This window comes from Belonocnema kinseyi, chromosome 10 (genome assembly GCF_010883055.1).
Source record: "Belonocnema kinseyi isolate 2016_QV_RU_SX_M_011 chromosome 10, B_treatae_v1, whole genome shotgun sequence".
NCBI classification, from domain to species: domain Eukaryota; kingdom Metazoa; phylum Arthropoda; class Insecta; order Hymenoptera; family Cynipidae; genus Belonocnema; species Belonocnema kinseyi.
Genome location: NC_046666.1, coordinates 62,626,634 through 62,643,085, shown reverse-complemented (window position 1 = coordinate 62,643,085; position 16,452 = coordinate 62,626,634). Strand labels below are relative to the sequence as shown.

The following is a 16,452-nucleotide window of genomic DNA, read 5'->3' as shown; positions in this document are numbered from 1 at the left end:
TTGTTAGGACAGGTATACGCTCGAAGTTATAAGCCGCACGTGTTGGAGTCGTAAAAATACGACTCAAAACTGAGACATGCTCAAGCCGAACTTTTCGACTTCAGCATGTCTTGATTGGGGGCAATTCAAGTCGAACTCAAGTCGAAGCATTTTTATTCGGGGATGCAAGTTTTTTAGCATAAAATTAATCTTTTTGTTTTTTGAAAAGTCAACTGTTTTGTTGAAAATGAAAATATATTTAGACTTGAAATTTTAAGCGTTTCATGTTGAATTCAATATGGTACCTCCTGTGTAGAAATTTCCCCGGTTGGCCCTAATACAACACGGTTTCTGGTAGGATCCCGGCCGGGCTACCCCTGGCTGGGTTTCATGGACAGGAACCGGGCGGAAGTCTGGGGCGGAAGTCTGGAGCCGGCCGGTTACTGGCCGGGCCAACCGTGGTTATATCCCATGGTTGGGAGCCGGCTGGGCACTGGTCAGGTTAATGTTTTTGTAGAAATTACACAGTTTTTAAGAGCCGTGATATTATCAAAGACGTAATTATGGATGCTAGATGAATTATTATTTGACAATTATAATTTAAAGATTTATTAGATCAGTGAAACAAAAAAGAGCTTTTTTAAATTCTTTTTAAAAAAACATTACATTTTTTCGAATAATTTAACATTTTAAATTAAACTGTTGTCGATTCTGTTATGTGAAACAACAGATATGATACAATTTTTATAAACTTCTCTATATTCAGACAATGTTTAGTCTGTACAATTTCCAATTTACCGCCATATATAGCGCCTGCTGTGTCTGTCGTCTGCATCGACACTCAGTAATTTTTAGTTTCGCACCTGGAACAAGAATGCTCCTTGCACTCATGTCGCGTTGTCTCTTCAAAGTTCGCAAATAAAATCGAGACTCGTAGTTAAAATCAACCTTATTTCAGTAATTAGTTTGAATCCCCCACTTAGTGCGCGAATAATTATTATTTTTTATTAAAATATAGTCTTGTGCATACAGTTTTTACTTTCTTCCTTCCTTACCTTAAATCACCACGTGGCTTCCAAATTGTTATGAGATTCTATCATCAGGGAATACAATTCTACTCCAGTTTTCTTGCCAGAATTGGTTCACTTGATTTGACTTTTAAAGTTCACCGTAATCTTTACGATGAGCCTTAAAAGACAAAACAAGTTACCAATTTCTCGCCTGAAGCAACATTTCTTAACCGCTTTTTGGCCGAATTACCCGACCAGATCCCGGCCGGTATTGAAGCCGGGATCCGACCAGCTTACGGTGACGTTTTTAGCCGGATCCCGGCCGGATTCCCCGACCAGCGCCCGGCTTAAAGCGGGGCTATCCGGCTGGAACCAGATCGGATCCCTGATTGGATTCCTACACGGGTTATACGTTATTTTATTTTAATAAATTATTCCCTTATTATCCCCCTATTTTCGTGAAAATACCTCCCTATTTCCTTTAAATTGAGAGCATTTTTACTGTCAATCTGTTAAAATAATATTTTATTATATTTTGTATTTTATTTTAGTCATTTATCAAAATAAATTGAAAAAAAATGTTGATCTTAAAAGTGAGGGGTGAAAAAATTGTTCAAAATAGCGTGACGTGGTTTTTGAACAACCCCTTTAAAAATTACAGATATCATCCTATATATTTAATTTAGCAAAAAATGTATTTTTTATAGTTTTATCTGTGTATTGGACTTGGAGTGGGAGGACTTTACATTTTTCCAGATAACACAACCAATGGAAAATATTCTAAACCTTGGAAAAACGTAGGAGCTAAGGTAAAAAAATTAAAAATAAAATTAATTATAAATCTTACAAAAGTTGGAATTTATTGCGATTTATTACTCTTTTGGAATATTAATGTATTTCCAGGCAATGCTGAACTTCTGGAAGGCCAAAGATCAGTGGCTACCAAGCTGGAAAAGACAAAGTCGAATAGAAACATCTTTTAAAGTGAAATCAATTAAAATCTGGTCTGTTTGAAAGGCTTAGTAATTTATGTTAAAAACTTAATTATATTTGTTAAATTTAAATATTTTTAATCACATTTTCTTTATTTTTTATTATTAAGAATCCCCTTTATTTCCTCTAATTTAAGTCCTCTGATTATCAGACCTTATTTTGAGTTTTTCCTGCTAAATTTTAAACTGCGTATTTTGAAACAAAGAGATTAATTTTCTACTATGCACGACAAATTCTCAAACAAAGTACGTAAAATTTAAACAAAATAAAAAAATTTAATTTTTAACCAAATACATACATTCTTATACAATTAGTTGAATCTTTATCCAAGAAGATAAATTTTGTACCAAAAAAGATGACAATAATAGTTGAATTTTCAAGCAAAAAATTAATTTTGAACCAAAAAAAGATTAATTTTAAACATAGTGCATAAATTTTCAACCAAGTATTTGAATTTCTAAGAAAGAAAAATCAATTTTTAACCAAAAATAAAATAGTCAAAATTTCATTTGAAAAAATCAATCTTAAATAATTTAAAAAAAAAACGAATCTTCTAAGAAAACTTGAATTTTCACACAGACTGTTTAATTTCCAAGACAAAAATATGAAATTTCTATACGAAACAGTTGAATTTTCAATCCGCAAATATCAAATTAAAAAATACTTTATTTTCAAACAAACAGTTGAATTTCTAACTAAAATGATGAATCTTCAGCAAAAAAAAAACGAATTTTCAATAATTAGTTCAACTTTTAACCACAGAGTTAACTTTTCAATCTGAGAAGATAAAATTTCATTAAAAAATATGATAGTTGTCGAGTTGTATAGCTTTTTATTTTAACCAGTTACTGATTTTCACAACAAAAAAATGTGCTTTTGTTAATTTTAATTAATAAAACGAATTATCAGGAGGAAATAGAAATAGAAAAAAGTTCTGCCTTGTTATTCTATACAAGCGTATATAAAAAAAGATTGCGAATTAAAAAATTCCTTTCATTGAGACACGGAGCTTCAAGTATTTTCGAGCGTCGGGATAGTTATTGAGTAAGAGATTTAATTATTATGAATAATTTATATGAATAAATACTTTAGTATAGTGCGCCAGTTTACAATAATATTTAACCCAGATTCTTAGCTTATAATTGTTTTAGCAATTTGATTAATAAATACCCTACTGTAACTGTTTGCACAAATGAAAATTTCTTCGCGGAAATAATTTTTTTTCATTAAAGCTTCTTAAAAGCTTTAATATTAATATATTCTATACGAATATTACATTTAAGTTATATTTTTTAAGAACAAATTCTATTATTATATTATAGAAAATGTATAATTACGTAAAATTACTTATAAAATAGCTAGATATGACAATTCTTATAAATAATTAAATTTGTCGACATTTATTGTATTTAATTAACTATTTATGTACTTACCGCGAGAAACGGTGTTATGAAACTTTAACAAGCATCATTAAACAAATTTTCATTAATTTGTGTAAAAATTGTGTCAAGAATAATATTATTTAATATCTTTTATCACGTAAAATCTTGATCAAAAATTAATATTAACTAGCTTTAAAAATATCTTCCTTGAATATCAAATAGAAAAAACGTTTTTTCTAACAAGAAATGTATATTTAATTTATTTATTAGTAAGAAAATTAATCTCAAGTTTAATTGAAACTATTTCGTGAAATATTTATTTTTTGTAACAACGATTATTAACAAAATAAAACAGTTTGAAAATTTACTTTAACTTATGAATAGTTATTTGAGTTCAGTAGTACAGCTATGCCGCTACAACGCCACTTGCCGACTAAGCAAGGTTCTGTTCCATGTTAAGTTACCTTACATTGGTAATGCAGATTTCTGCAAGGCATACCGACTGAACAAGTTTCTGGTCCATTCTTGTTTTTCTTTAGTCGGTAATGTAGTTTCCACATTGGTGGTGAAACTTATTGGTAGAAATATTGACTAACCAATTTATTGACCGAGTTGTAACTGAAGCGTAATTGATATTTTTACCAATAGATGGCGCTATTAGCGCATTACCGACAGAAGGTAACTTACCATGGAACAGAACCTTGCTCAGTTAGTAATTGCCGGCATAGCTCTACTACTGAGTTTAGTTTTGGTTTAAATTTTACTTCAACTAATGCTCAATTTAAAACATATTGTGTAATTATAATTATAAACAATAACATTTCAACAGATTCTTACACTGTTATTGACCTACTTGACTTTTCAGTGACAATTATATTGCTGCGATACTCTCCAATAGCGTCGTAATATCTGCGTACTATTTATGTAATAATGTGTTATTATCTCTGGTGTTCTAATGAGTGATGATGCGTAATAAGGCATAATGGTGCGTAAGTAAGCGTCATGATACTTAGTAAGGGGTCTTAATACGTAATAATACGTAATAATATGTATTAATACGTAATATAGAATAATAAGTAATATATCATAACAATGCGTATCAATTCATATTAATGCGTAACAATACGCAATTCTGGGTAATAATGCGTAATAAGGCGTAATATGGATTAATCTGCGCATGCTTTTGAGGGGAGAATTCCTCGTCATCTCGTAAAGCTTCTTGAAGGGACAAGGTAATAAAAGGATCTCTGTATTTACAAGAATGTGGTTGTAAAATTTTCTGAAAGCTGGACGAGGCAAACGACCAACCGAGGCCAGAGGTTGTTTCCTTCTACAATAAAGAAGCCTTCACACTACAAAATCCTCAATTTGTGTATTTTTAGTTAACAATTCTCAGTCTTAGGGCTACATTACGAAAAGCCTGTTTTAAATTATTTTATTGAAAAGCTTTTCCCTTTTTTAAATTGGTTTATTTATTATTCGATATCAATAATTGGGATATTAAAAAAATATGTATTTTTAACGATTGTAAAAACATTTCACTGCCTTGTTCGGTTTAAGTTTTCTCTTCAAAGTATAATTATTATTTCTTTTTATAAAATAGAAACATATGAGTTGTAAAAATTTGAAAACTGTTCATTATTGTGTGAAAACTACTTAAAATTGTCAATACCTTCTCGAACAAAGACAAGTCATTTATAATGCTCTCTTTGTACTTTAAATCGTCATACGTCCAAGGGTAACTCGTCAAATCAACATAATTGCAGGACGGCATTCGGGGTTAAAACGAATGAAAATTATTTTTGTAAATAATTTTTAAAATGATTCAAAATGGTCAGATTTGTCTATTTTTACATGTTGTAAAAGAAAACATGATTACAATTTTTTATTAACATAATTTTTAATGCATAATGAATGAATTAATTTAAAGAACAAACTTTTTTACATTTGCAAAAAAATATAGCTTCAACCAATGAAAGCAGGTTATAATAAATTGAACCGAATCCAATATTTTTCATCTCGAAAATACGTGACACATTGATATCGAAATTTTTATTACAAATGTTTTTTTTATACTGGAAAAAAATGCTTTTCTTAAAATTGTATTACCAACTATAATATGTCTTCAAGTGATGTTTAAATAGAAAGTTTAGAAGTTTTGAAAAGATTTAAAAATAATTGAAATCTTACAAAGAATTTAAAAGAAATGTTAACAAAATGTAGATTTTTTAAGATTTCGAAAAAAATTGAAAGCCCTTGAAGAATTTTGAACGGTTTCAAGGGATCAATTTCAATTTCAAGAGATAAATGTTTCTTACGATTCATGAGAAAATTTCAAATTAAAAAATATTTTCTAACATTCTCTACAATTTCAAAAAAGAATTTAGACGATTTTAAAGAAAAATTTTCCAATTTTGAAAGATTAAAAAATCATTAGAACAAATTTGTGTAATTTTTAGAGATATTTAGGAATTTTAAGACGATTAAAAATAGTTTGAAACTTGTAAAGATTTCACATTTCTTTTTAAATGATTTTTTATTTCGAAAAATTAATTTTAAAAGAATATTTTTAAAGTCTTTTAAAAGTTTTTCGAGCTAGTTCGCATAATTTTAAAAGATGTTTCGAAGGTTATGAAGTCTTGAAAATGTTTAAAAAAGATTTTAATTTTGAGATTTAACAAAATTTAGAAAAAATGAAAGGTTTCCAGAGAATAAAAAAATGTTCACTAAATCCCAAGGAAAATGTTTAATTATTTCTTATTTTGAAAAATAAATTCTAAGAGAAAATTTAAATAGATTTCAAAAAGTTTCCTAACATTTCGAAAAAGAATGTAGAACATCTTAAAGAAAACTTTTGCAATTTTGAAAGAATGCAACATTTCAAAAAGAATTTTGATATCTTAATTTGAAGAGAATATTTGAAGTAATAATTTCAAATTTGCCAAAAAAGAATCTGGAAGATTTTAAGAAAATTTTTGTATGATTATGCAGAATTTTCAAATAAATTTTAGGAAAAATTTAATTCAATTTAAGTAATATTTAATTAAAATAAGAAATCTGAAAGCTTAAAAAATCTTTTTCATTTTCTCAAGAATCTTAGAAAAATTATATTTATATAACCTGGGTGTCTACTGTCTACTCAAATCCTGGAAAAAATTCTCGACAATTCCAGAGTTTTTCTAGATATAATTTTTCATAATACGGAGCCATTCAAATATTTCCAATTTTGTTCAAACAATAAAAAAATTTCCAACCAAAGTGATGAATTTTGCTGCTAAAATAATACATTTTGAACAAAAAAGATTAATTTGTACCAAAGATGATGAATTTTCTACTAAAAACTATGAAAAATTAATTAGTTAAACTTCTTGCTAAAAGAAATTAATGTTTAAACAAATATAGATGAATTTTTAACTATAATGATGAATCTTCAACCTGAACAGGTAAATTTTAAACCAAAAGATGAGTTTTCAACTAAAATGTTGAATCTTTAATTATAATAATTGAACTTTCTATGATAAATATAAGTGTTTAACTAAAGAGATAAATTTTCAACTAAAATGTTGGATAATTCAATGAGAAAAGTTACATTTTCAGTTAAAAAAAAAGAATTTTTAATTAAAAAATAGTTACATTTTCAAAGAAAGTGATCAATTTTCAACTAAAATGATGAATCTTTAACTAGAATAATTAAACTTCAACACAAAAAGATTTATTTTCGGCAAAGAAGATTAGTTTCTACCAAAAATTACGAATTTTCAACTCAAAAAGGTATTTCTTCGACGAAAAATTGAATAGATAAATTTTCTGTTAAATAAATGAATGTTTAAACAAATAGGTGAATTTTCAACTTAAATGATGGACTATCAATTGGGATAGTTAGATTTTATGTTTAAAAAACTAATTTTCGAAAAAATAGTTTAAAATAAATGAATAATTACAATAAAAAATATCAAAGTTATGAATTTTCAAATATAATGATGAATCTTTAACTGGAATAGTTACAATTTAAGAAAAATAAAAAATAAAATTCCTTGACAATTCTAGACTTTCCAGGTAGGGTAAAAACGCTGAGAAGTCTAAAACCAAACTGATAATACTTTTTTCCTTGTGTTGAGTTCTCAGAATATAATTTTAGCTCGAAATTAATTGTTTAAAAACTTTTAACAAGTCAAAAGTTATTCAAAAAATGTATGTTGTATTAAAAATTATTTTCATTTTAAATGGAAACCTGTGCGCGCACGTAGTGCACGATTTATGATGCTAGTATAAATAAAAAATTTCGAAGGACTGTTTTACTAAACAAAGTTTTGAATAAGTATCCTTTGAACAAATTTTAATATTCCCAATCTACTTTAATTTTTAATATCTATTATTATTATTAACTATTTATTTTTATTAATTGTTATTAACATTTAAAGATGTTAATAACATCTCCCAAAAATTAATTGGATAAAACTAACAATGATAAAAAATGGTACATTTGTCACAGTAGAGAAATGGTTATAGTATTCCTTTTTTCAAAAAAAACTTTAAAGAACATTGAAGGATATGCTCAGGTCTCGGTGGCGTATTTGGTTAACGCTTCACTCATGTATAGTATCATTCCCGGTTCATATCCGGGCTGAGGCAAATTTTTTTGTTCTTCAAAAATTATTTGTCCGAAGTCATTGTTTTAACATCGAAATTTGTATCAATTAACAACCTACTTTATATATATTTTTAAATAAAAAATGACCTACTGAGTAAAACTATACGTGTTGTAAAGTGAGATAACAAGATGAATATTTTTATCTGCGCGTATTGGAGGTGACGTATCAATATCCATCGATTTTTAGCAGGTGTTCCTTCCTATTTGCAAGGCCAATACCAGGTAGAGGGAATTTCTTTTATTTTAAACTGTAGTCTTATTCGAGGTGAACCGGTTTTTCAGGAAGCCCATATTGCTTGTTATATGAGCTATTGTTTCATATTTTACACTATACACAACAGCTACTACAGAAGCTGTTCTTATCACATTCAAATCGATCAGATTTAAATCGAAAGATCCACAGGTAATTAAAAATCTAAATATGGATTATAATTACAATCAGGAAATAATCAAACTCACCTTTTTACTCTTCATATTTAATTGAAGTTTCAATTATGGAGAAACAAGTTTTGAAATTCATTTCTAATATTTAAAGAGGTGTCTACAAGAATTTAAAAGCTCGCGGAAGTTCTATGAACTCGAGTAACTGTTTTCCTTTTTTCTTTTCTTCGTAATATTTTTTGTAAAAGAAAAAGTTTGTAATATTGTTTTTATACAGGTCAAGAACTAGATATTTTTAATGTAATAAACTTCCTTTGAGACATAAAATTCAAAGAAAAGGATTATTTCATTTTCCATCTTCTTGTATTCCCCGCTGTGATATTTTCTAATGATGCAAAATATGATTTTAGTTTCTAATATATGATCATATTTTTAGTTTTTCATATGATTTGGTAAACACTGGCCGGGAAATCCAGAACTTAGCCTGGATTTTTAAGAACCGGTGAAAGCCCAGGAAAAAGCTGGGAAATGTTTAAACAAAAAGAAAATTTTTCAGATTTGCTAATATATCGTTCAAACTGGCATTCTAAAGTTGTAATTTTAGTATACGTTTTGAATTAAAATTGCATATTTTGGTAGAAAAGTAATCTTTTCGGGTTGAAATTGAATTACGTTTCAATAAAAAGTTTACTATTATATTTTTTGTACGAAGTTCAGTAAAAAGTCTATTATATGGTGAATAATATCATTTTTTCTTGTTGAAAATTGAACTATTTTGTTCAAAAGTCATCTTTTTTATTCAAAAATTCAAATTTTTTTTTGATTATTCGTCTTTTTTTATAGAAAATTAATCTTTTGATAGAAAATTCATCCTTTTTGGTTGAAAAGTCTTCTTTTATTGTTGAAAGTTAATTCTTTTGGTTCAAAGTTCTATTATTTAGTTGAAAATAAAATTATTGTATTGAAAATTCGACTATTTTCTTAAAAAGTCGAAAAGATCGAAAATTCAACTGTTTTGTTGAACAGTCATCATTTCGGGTAGAAAATTCTTCTTTTATTTTTAAAAGTTAATTTTTTGAAATTGAAAAGCATACTATTTTATTTTTGGTCCAGAATTATTTATCCAGTTGGTTAAATATTCTATTATTTGGATTGAAGTTTAATTATATTGTTGAAAATTCTTCTCTGAATAGAATATCCATCCATTTGTATTAAAAAATTTTTTTTGGTTAAAAATTAATGTTTTTAAAATCAAATGCCTAGTGTTATATTTTTGGTCCAGAATTGATCTCTTTTGGTTCAAAATTCTTCTAAATGGTTGAAACTTTCACTTTATAGGTTCTCAAAATTTAATTTATTGGTTAGCGATTCTACTATTTAGTAGAAGATTTAATTATTTTTTAGGAAATTTATTTATTTTGTAAAAAGTATTTTTTTACCGAACATTCAACTGTTTTTTTTCTGTCTTTTTGCATAAAAAATTCGTCTTTTTGGATTGAAAATACATCTTCTGGTAGAAAAGTCACCTTTTTTGTTGGAAATCCACCTCTTATGGTTGAAAGTTAATTCTTTTAAATCGAAAAAATTACCATTATATTTCTTTCCGGTATTCCTCTCCTCTGATTAAAAATTCTACTATTTGGAAGAAAATTTGATGACTTTTTTGGAAATATAAACTATTTTCTTAAAAATTCAACTTTTTTAGTTAAAAGTAAATTTTTTTATTTACAGAGTCTACTATTATATTTTGGGTTCAGAGTTCATATTTTTTGGTTAAAAATTCTATTATTTGGTAGAAAATTTCATTTTTTGGGTTTAAAACTCAACTAATTTGTTAAAAATTTAAGTATCTTTTGAAGAAGTCATCTTTTTTAGTCGAAAGCTAAATTGAAAATTCTTTTTTTTTTGTGGAAATTAATTCTTTTTAAATGAAAGGTCCACCTATATATTTTTCGTCCAGAATTTAGCTCTTTTGATTACAAATTTTACAATATGATAGAATCTTTAATTTTGTTGTTCAACATTTATCTTTTTGCATAGAAAATTCATCCTTTTGGATTAAAAGTTTACCTTTTTCGGTTGAAAATTCGACTGTCTTCTATCAAAAACATTTTTTTATTGATTTTTAACTTGAACTATTTGGTTAAAAATGAAACTTTTGGATTAAAAATTCACTTGTTTGTTAAAAATGTATTTATATAAATTTAAAGGCAAATGTTTTGTAAAACATTCAACTTTTTAGGAAGAAAACTCAACTCATTTTTTGAAATTTCGTCTTTTTTATACAGAGTTCAACTTTTTTTCTGAAGATTTGTCTGCTTACACAGAAAATCCGTCTATTTAGATCAAATATTCATTTTTCTTTTTTTAATTAATTATTTTTAATTGAAAAATCCGCAATTATATTTTGCGTCCAGAGTTAATCTCTTTTGGATAAAAGTTCTACCATTAGGTGCAAAATTTAATTATTTTTTTTCAAAATTCATCTTTTTGAGTAGAAAATTCATTTTTCTTGGTTGAAAAATCAACCGTCTTCTAAAAAGATTCGTCTTTTTGGCTTGAAACTTCAACTATTTGGTTATAAATTAAACTTTTTTGTTGAAAATTAATTTTTTGTTGAAAATTTATCTTTTCCGATTTAAAGGATATTTCTTTGTAAAACATTTAACTTTTTAGCAAGAAAACTCGGCTATTTTGTTGAAATTTGATCTTTTTTGGTTCAAGAGTGCTATGCACTCTGAAATCACTTTTACAATAATTTACATTATATATTTAACCTAGGAGTTCTAAAATTTATATATCTTTTCTAACTGTATATAATAATGCAATTAGTATTGAATTATTATTAATATAGACGCTTAAAACTCAACCGGGAAAAAGCCTGGAATCATTTGTTGAATTTTGAGTGGTTCCTGTAGAATTACCTCATAAAATAGTTTATATAATTCAAAATTATATTTTGGTCTTTCTAATAAACTTGCCGATTCAAAATAATAAGAAAAATATGGATAATAAATTATTTTACTTTTATTTTTAACACTTCTTAATCATCAATCTCTTAAAAGATTTCTCTTTAAAAATTAAAATAAATCTATGAAAAAATTCTGAAAATTCTTAACGCTCTCTTAGTATGAAATGAATGATTCTATGAAATTGCAGAATTATTAATGAATACAATTGAATGCAAATTGCTCACACCATGATTTAAAAAACCAATAACTCTCTTATCTGATTTTAATTTCCATATCTTAGATTCTTACATGAGTTCATAATCACAGAAATATTTATTAGACGTCAAAAAAAGGAAAAAATCATTTGACCAAGAATTGCAGCCTGAATTCTGCGTAAAGAATAGCCAGCGGCAATACCTACACCGTTCCTTTCTTCTTCGATCAATTATCAATTTTACACCGTCCGTCTGCAGTCGTTCCATTGCTCTCGCCGGTCTCAGGTTTCCACAATTATTCGTCCAAGGTTTGCAAAGCAACTCAGTAAACCCTTCGAAACTGGAGGCCTTTATTTGTTGACTTTTGAAAGAAAAGTTACAAGAAACAACGAATTTTTAAAAAATATTTTTAAAATGACGCGGATACGAAGTTTCTTAATTGTTATAGTTATTATTGTTTTATGTGATTATTCAGTTTCCAAACCTCAGTTTCGTTCGAAACGTTCTGGTAAGTTTCATTTTTTAGTTATGTAAATTTTACTCCAATTCTTCATTTAATAATATATTTAATTTTACAAGTTGAAAAATAATGTCCAGAGTCAAAATCAATTTTTTAGGCGGGAGGCTCAATTTTTTTCATCAGAAGACATTTCTGGGTGCAGAGTTAAATTTTCTGGTTTGATTTTTTTTAGCTGAATTCTGTAAATAATTAATATTTAATAAAAATAGTATTTTAGAAAAGTGAATTTTCTATTGAAATACTAATGATTTAAATCCTTAGAAATCTTTTAAAACACAGTGAAGTTCTTTTTAGAAGATTTGGGATTATATCTAGATATGAAAATATAACAATTTTTTCTATGTGCGAAACAGCTATCATTTTAAAATTAAAAAAAAATATGGTTATTATGACATTTTTCTAAAGGGCCATGATATTTCTAAAAACGTTTGTAACTGCCACAAATTGTTATTAAATAAATACCAAAAATCGAACATAATCAGTTTTTGAATTTTTATTGAATAAGGGTGTCTACTCAAATCTTGGAAAAAATTTACCCAAAATTCCAGGTTTTTTCGGGTATAATGTTTCATAGTACAGAGTCATTAAAATATTTCGCATTTTTTAAAAGAATCGAATTTTATATTATAAATAATGTTTCTTTCAGTTTTAATTTAGAAAGCTTTGACAAATTATCTTACAAGATATTTCTAAATATATTATTAGCATCATCCATTGGCTAAATAGCAAAACTACGAATTTAAATAATAATTCGAACAAATTTTTATTTCATCTTCTTCAAATTGAAATTCATTGCATATTTATGTAAAATTTAGGTGGGTACTATATTAAATACAATTTAAAACGCTTCAAATTCCAAAGTTTTCCAATAAAAATATTTCATTTTCACCAAGAAAGGTGAATTTTTAACAAAACCAAGTAATTTTATTTTAAATTTAACTGATGAATTTTCAAACGAATTTTCGACGATTTTTTAATAAAATGCATGACTTTTTAATGACAGTTACATTTTCAACTGAAAAAGACAAATTTTCAACCAAATAGTTAAAATTAGAATTTAAACAAATTAATTTTTAACCAAAATAGAATAGTTACATTTTTATTTTAAAAAAAATGAATTTTCAAATAAAAAAGATAGTTTAACCAAAAAAATGGAATAGTTAAATTTTCAGTTAAAAAAATTAGTGTTCAACCAAACAGATGAATTTTTAATTAAAATGATGACATAGACAAATTGGAATAGTAGTTAGATTTTCAGATTAAAAAAATAGTTTTCAACAAACAAATAAAAAATTATACAATTTTCAGTTCAAAAGCTTAATTTTCAACTAAAATGAAACATTCAATTGCAAGTTACATTTTCAGTTAACTAAAGGAATTTAAAAAATAATAATTTTTAGACAAATTATTACATATTCAAGTAAAGTGATGAATTTTCAACTAAAATGATTATCCTTTAACTGAAATAGTTGAATTTTCAAACTAAAGAAATTAACTTTCAAGCCAAAAATAATTTCCACCAAAAAAAAAATGAATTTTTTATTTAAAAATATAGTTAAACTTTTAGTTTAAAAAATGATGGAATATTTAATTGGAATAGTTAAATTTTTAGTTAAAATAAGAAATTTCTACAAAAAAAAACAACTAATTTTCAACAAAATAGTTACGTATTAGAATAAAGTTATGACTTTTCAAATAAGCTGATGAATCTTTAACTAAAATAGTTGTATCTTCAAAAAAAGATGAATTTTCAACCAAATTTCCAAAGAATTTTCGACGATTTTTCAACAAAATACATGACTTTTTATAGAAAAATTGAAATTTTTAACTGAAAATACGAAATACGAATATACGATAGAGTATACGATAGATTAATTTTCAAATAAAATGATGAAATATTCAATTGCAAGTTACATTTTCAGTTAAAAAGAGGAATTTCTAAAAAAAAAATTCAGACAAATAATTACATATTCAAATAAAATGATGAAATTTCAACTAAAATGATTAATCTTTAACTTAAATAGTTGAATTTTCAACCTAAAAGATGAACTTTCAACCACGAAGAATAATTTCTACCAAAAAAAAAAAAATCAATTTTCTGTTAAAAAATATAATTTCTCAACAAAAAATGGAAGTTAAACTATTATTTTAAAAAATTATGGAATATTCAATTGGAATAGTTACATTTTCAGTAAAAAAAGAGAAGAAATTTTTACAAAAAAAAAACAATTTTTAACAAAATAGTTACATATTACAATTAAGTTATGAATTTTCAACCTCGAAGATTAATAAAAAAAAAAATCTTTCCATTAAAAAAATTTTTTTAACCAAAAATTAAATAGGTAAATTTTTATTTTAAAAAATTGATGATCAATCAAAGAGATGAACTTTCAACTAAACTTATGAAATATTTAATTAGAATAGTTATATTTTTAGTTAAAACAAATAAAAATTTCCAAAAACAAAAAACTAGTTTTTATAAAAATAATTACATTTTCAAATAAAGAGATGAATTTCCTACTGAAATAATGGGTCTTCAACTGGTATAGTTGAATTGTAAACCCAAAATATTAGACGAATTTTCAACAAGAATGATGAAACTTTAACTGGAATAGTTGAATTTTGAACCAAAAAGATGATGTTGGACCAAAAAGATTAATTTCTACCAAAAATATGAATTTTCAACTAGAATAGATAATTTTTCAACCAAAAATTAAATAGTTAAATTGTAAGTTAAAAAATTAATGTTCAAACAAAGAGATTACTTTTTAACGAAAATAATGGAATATTCAACATAGTTAAATTTTCAGTTAAATTAACTAATTTAAAAAATTGTTAACCGAAGTTTCAACAGAATAGTAAAATACAGTCAAATAAAACTACTTTAAAAAATAAAGGATAACTTTATTCAATTTTATATTACAATTAAAAAAAAATGAAGGGCGCTCTTGAAAAAAATTCCTGACAATTCCAGGTTTTCCCGGTAGGATGGACACAGGTAAACACCCTGTGAATTATTTTTAGAAATGCTTTTTAAGAAATTTTATTTTATGACTGCATTATTGTCTCCGAGAGCTAATTATCTTTGCAAATCATATGAGTATTTATTCTCATCAGATAACATTTGTAAAAGTTCTAAACAGCCTTATCGTTACAAAATTATTTAAAAATAATAAAATAACTTCGAATCTAGTAAAAACAATGAAAAATCAAATCAAATTTAAAATAAAATAAGGCAAAATAATATAACTTTAGTGAATACTTGAAATTATTATTTGAAATAAAAATACAACTTTACGTATGTTTAGGAAGGGATTACATTCTTCGCAGTTGTACAGCAACTGCCTACCTGATAAGAAAACACAGGAATCACGCGATATCAGATCTCCCAAAAAATACATCAGCTCCAGAATTAATCTTTTCTCTACCAAAGCAAAGTTCCAAATATCATAGTCCTATCAAATCGGATGCAAGGACTCACACACGGGAAGAGAGTGCAAAATTAAAATTACCCAACAAGAGACTCTATCATGGCAGGAGAATCGGAAATCATATAAATAGAGCCAATCTTCCAGAATTTAATCTCAAAGACACCCCTTTGAGAACGGTTCACATTGAACCGATTTACAAAAACAGGCCTCCGATTTTTATGAAGAAGGATCCACTTCCCGAATTAAAAGGCAACGTTCCAGGAGAAGACGTTCATGCGGATGCAAGGGTGGTTGTTGTCAAACCTTTGCATTGAAAATTGTGAAGAATTTGTATAAATGTTGATTTTTCGTTGTAAGAATTTAGTATTATAAAACGCGGAAAGAAATTTTAATTGCCAGATGAATAAAAAAAATTAATATCACAAAAGTACCTTTTACAGTTTAAAATTTCATAACTTTTCGCTGACTAATTTCTCAATTTTTCTAACCATTATTATTTAAAGACCAAAATTGTAATCTTGTAACATTTTTAATATCTTTTGTTAATTGAATAAACAACTTTATATTTAGATTGATCAATTTTTTATTTATTATTCTAAGTCTTACAACAAAATAATTTTCTTGAAAACAGTGACCTATTCAATAATAAAATTGACTAAAAGTGACAAATGTCAATGAAATTTGAGTGAATTTAGAGGAAATGAGAAGAATTCGTTGAAATTCATACAAATTTAAGGTTTCCTCATAATTTTAGAGTATTTCTAAGTTGCAAGTAAAAAACAGGAATTTTCAAGAGCTTTAGAAAGTTTCAAGGGATTTCATAATGGTTTCAATATTTTAGGGTGTTTTAACATTTTTCAAGAAATTTTCAAGGACTTTAAAAAGTTTCAAACGGTTTCAAACGATTTAAAAAATTTGAGGGAATTTTTAAAGATTCAA

At 26.1% G+C, this 16,452-nt stretch overlaps 2 protein-coding genes across 3 annotated transcripts in view; both read left to right on the top strand.

Annotated features, from left to right (window-relative positions):
- LOC117181582 (beta-1,3-glucan-binding protein-like) overlaps positions 1 to 2,038 on the top strand; it is a 20,578-nt gene extending 18,540 nt beyond the window's left edge. For both annotated transcript variants that reach the window (XM_033374421.1, XM_033374420.1), the window contains exons 6-7: positions 1,697 to 1,798; positions 1,893 to 2,038. In XM_033374421.1, the coding sequence (XP_033230312.1) occupies positions 1,697 to 1,798; positions 1,893 to 2,003 (213 nt within the window). In that variant the 3' untranslated portion in view covers positions 2,004 to 2,038. The remainder of the gene's footprint in view (positions 1 to 1,696; positions 1,799 to 1,892) is intronic.
- A 9,799-nt stretch (positions 2,039 to 11,837) lies between these two features.
- Positions 11,838 to 15,995, top strand: LOC117181918. The gene is made up of 2 exons (XM_033374944.1): positions 11,838 to 12,070; positions 15,391 to 15,995. The coding sequence occupies exons 1-2, from the start codon at positions 11,977 to 11,979 to the stop codon at positions 15,825 to 15,827; spliced, it is 531 nt and encodes a 176-aa protein (XP_033230835.1). The 5' UTR covers positions 11,838 to 11,976; the 3' UTR covers positions 15,828 to 15,995.
- The last annotated feature ends 457 nt before the right edge of the window (positions 15,996 to 16,452 follow it).

Excerpts from the sequence above, each read along its gene's own strand:
- LOC117181918 (XM_033374944.1), top strand. The coding sequence starts at position 11,977 with ATGACGCGGATACGAAGTTTCTTAATTGTTATAGTTATTATTGTTTTA. Across the intron at positions 12,071-15,390 it reads GTTTCGTTCGAAACGTTCTG|GAAGGGATTACATTCTTCGC; the intron begins GTAAGTTTCATT and ends ACGTATGTTTAG.